Source organism: Penaeus chinensis, chromosome 28 (assembly GCF_019202785.1).
Source record: "Penaeus chinensis breed Huanghai No. 1 chromosome 28, ASM1920278v2, whole genome shotgun sequence".
Lineage (NCBI taxonomy): Eukaryota > Metazoa > Arthropoda > Malacostraca > Decapoda > Penaeidae > Penaeus > Penaeus chinensis.
The window spans coordinates 9,158,717-9,161,216 of NC_061846.1; the positions used below are offsets into that span (position 1 = coordinate 9,158,717).

At 34.7% G+C, this 2,500-nt stretch overlaps 1 protein-coding gene across 1 annotated transcript in view; it reads left to right on the forward strand.

The window, feature by feature from the left end:
* The first annotated feature begins 839 nt into the window (after nucleotides 1-839).
* LOC125040091 (4-galactosyl-N-acetylglucosaminide 3-alpha-L-fucosyltransferase FUT6-like) overlaps nucleotides 840-2,500 on the forward strand; it is an 8,232-nt gene continuing 6,571 nt past the window's right edge. Inside the window, exon 1 of the mRNA XM_047634586.1 lies at nucleotides 840-994. Coding sequence (XP_047490542.1) covers nucleotides 932-994 — 63 coding nt within the window. The 5' untranslated portion in view covers nucleotides 840-931. The remainder of the gene's footprint in view (nucleotides 995-2,500) is intronic.

Below are 2,500 nucleotides of genomic sequence, written 5' to 3' on the forward strand. Positions count from 1 at the left end.
ACATATAAATGTGCGTGCGTGTATGTGTGTATGGGTATGTGTGTATATATATATGTATATATATATATATATATATATATATATATATATATGTATATATATACATATATAAATATAAATAAATATATATATATGTGTGTGTGTGTGTGTGTGTGTGTGTGTGTGCGTGTGTGCGTGTCTGCGTGTATGGATATATATATAGATAGATAGATAGATAGATAGATATAGATATAGATATAATATATATAATATATATACATCTATATATATATATATATATTAATGTGTGTGTTTGTGTGTATGTATGTATGTATGTATATGTGTGTGTGTGTATATATATATATATATATATATATATATATAAATGTGTGTGTATATTACCACGTTTGTGTGTACGCGTATGAATGGGCAAAATTATAGTTTCTGTAGATATTTCCCGATTGTTTTTAATTTCATCTTGCTATGAAACCCTCACTTCCTCATGCAAATTTACTTCACGGCTAAAGGTTCAGGCATAAAATGCCCTATTCGTAACTAAGGAATAAAAATTAAGCCCAGCCTTATGAATGGTTTTGAGCAGCATCTTTAAGATACGAAAGAGAAGAACACAAAACAACACATAAATTAATATGCAAATTAAGAAAAAAAAAAAAAAGTTTACACAGAATTGTTATTGGAATACAGACGTCAAAACAATCAGATGCCATGTCGATGGGATGGTCAAGGAAAACCATTGTTAAGCGTAGAAGATTAGATAGTCCAGATGCTTATCTTTATCATAGCTAGGGCATTCATAGACGTCACCGATTGAAGAAGAGCATATATTCAGAGGAGACAGACTGGCATCAGCTCAAAAAGGGGACTGACCTAAGGAGACTGAAAAAAACGAAAAACTTATATCACTCGAGAGGAGAAATGGAAGAACGTGAGAATGTTTGTGAATTCTGAGAAGGGTGAATTTACAATGTACTACATAAGACGAACATGTAAAAAGGTAAGCATGGAACGTGGCGACACGGATATAAATTTACGCAAGAGAGGATCTAATGAAAAAAGGTAAGTCTTCCAGCAAAAGGTTTAACGAGTTGAAATTTGCATCATTTCAAAACGTACATTAATCTTAATATAACAGCCAAGTCCCCCTGGGCTCAGCTCTGTCTCTTACATTTAAACAACTAAGTAAGAACACGCACGCACATACAAAGAGGTCATTGAGGTACTAATCATAAAAATAACAAAGCACGCATAGTTAATGTGTACTAGAGATGGACCGATTATTCCCCTTCGCATTCAGAGCTGCGAAATGTTCCGTTATGATTTCTGTCATTTGCATTCGTATTCGCATTCGCTCTCCCATTACAAGTTATTTTGCGAATATTTTCTTAACTGATAAAAAACAAGTACAATTTCCGTAAGATAAATGTGAGGGGAGCCCGATTAAGCGAAGCGGCAACCTTGTTCCTCCTACTCCTCGCGGGCCCATGTTATCGCACTTATCAGTCAGTGTGTCGAGATCTGTATGCTCATGGACGATCAATTTCTATGGCCGAACTCTCACCACATATTCAAAATGATTTTATTAAAGTAAACAGAAATCAAATGTCTATTAAGAATTTATATTGCTGGTACTTGAACTTTGGAACATCTTTAATGCATAGGAACACCAGTTCTAAAACATATTTGCCATGCAACAAAATTGTACCAATTTCTACTCGGAATAGACATGAACAAAATCCATCGGTCGGCACAGGTGTCTTCGCTACTCGCCCAAAACAAATGAATCATAAATAGCGTGTTGATTCATCTCTCGCTGCCGTGAATTTCAAATTTGGACCGAATTCAATGCTTGCGATTTTTGTGAACAATTCTCCTGCGAATATTTTCGCTCCCAGATTGTTGCTGAGAGAACTATTCGCTGACCCCCCCCCCCTCCCATTTGGAAAAATAAAACAGTCCTTACTTGTGTTGTAAACATCTTACAGTTAGTCCTATTTCTATTTCTAGATATAAAAATGGGATATACTTACTTCACATTTTGATTTCCTTAAACTGAACTGTATGAATAAATATTATTATCATTCTAATAGTATCTTCATTATAATTTCCATTATCCCAGTGCATAATGTGACGCAAGTACTTTCCAGTACTTTCATTCACAATTTATTGTTATATATTATCATTATCTTGGATCATATAAGATTGTTTAAGCACAAACAAAGACAAATCGAATATTGGCTGGCAGTAGGCGCCGTTTAGGGTATCAGCTTGCGAATTTTATCAAGAAATTTACCTTCATTTGGCAACTGTAACCCAGCTTGGCACAGGCAGATACGATCTGGCTGGGGAAATATATAATTTTGGCTCTTAGTGAAACCCGGTTGATATGATTTAGGGACACCCGAGCGTAAGTCCAATCAGCAGAGTGACTTAGATTTCTCTCCCTCATTTTTTTTGTGTGAAGAAATACATATTTATCAATCCTTGGAGAATATTATATCCA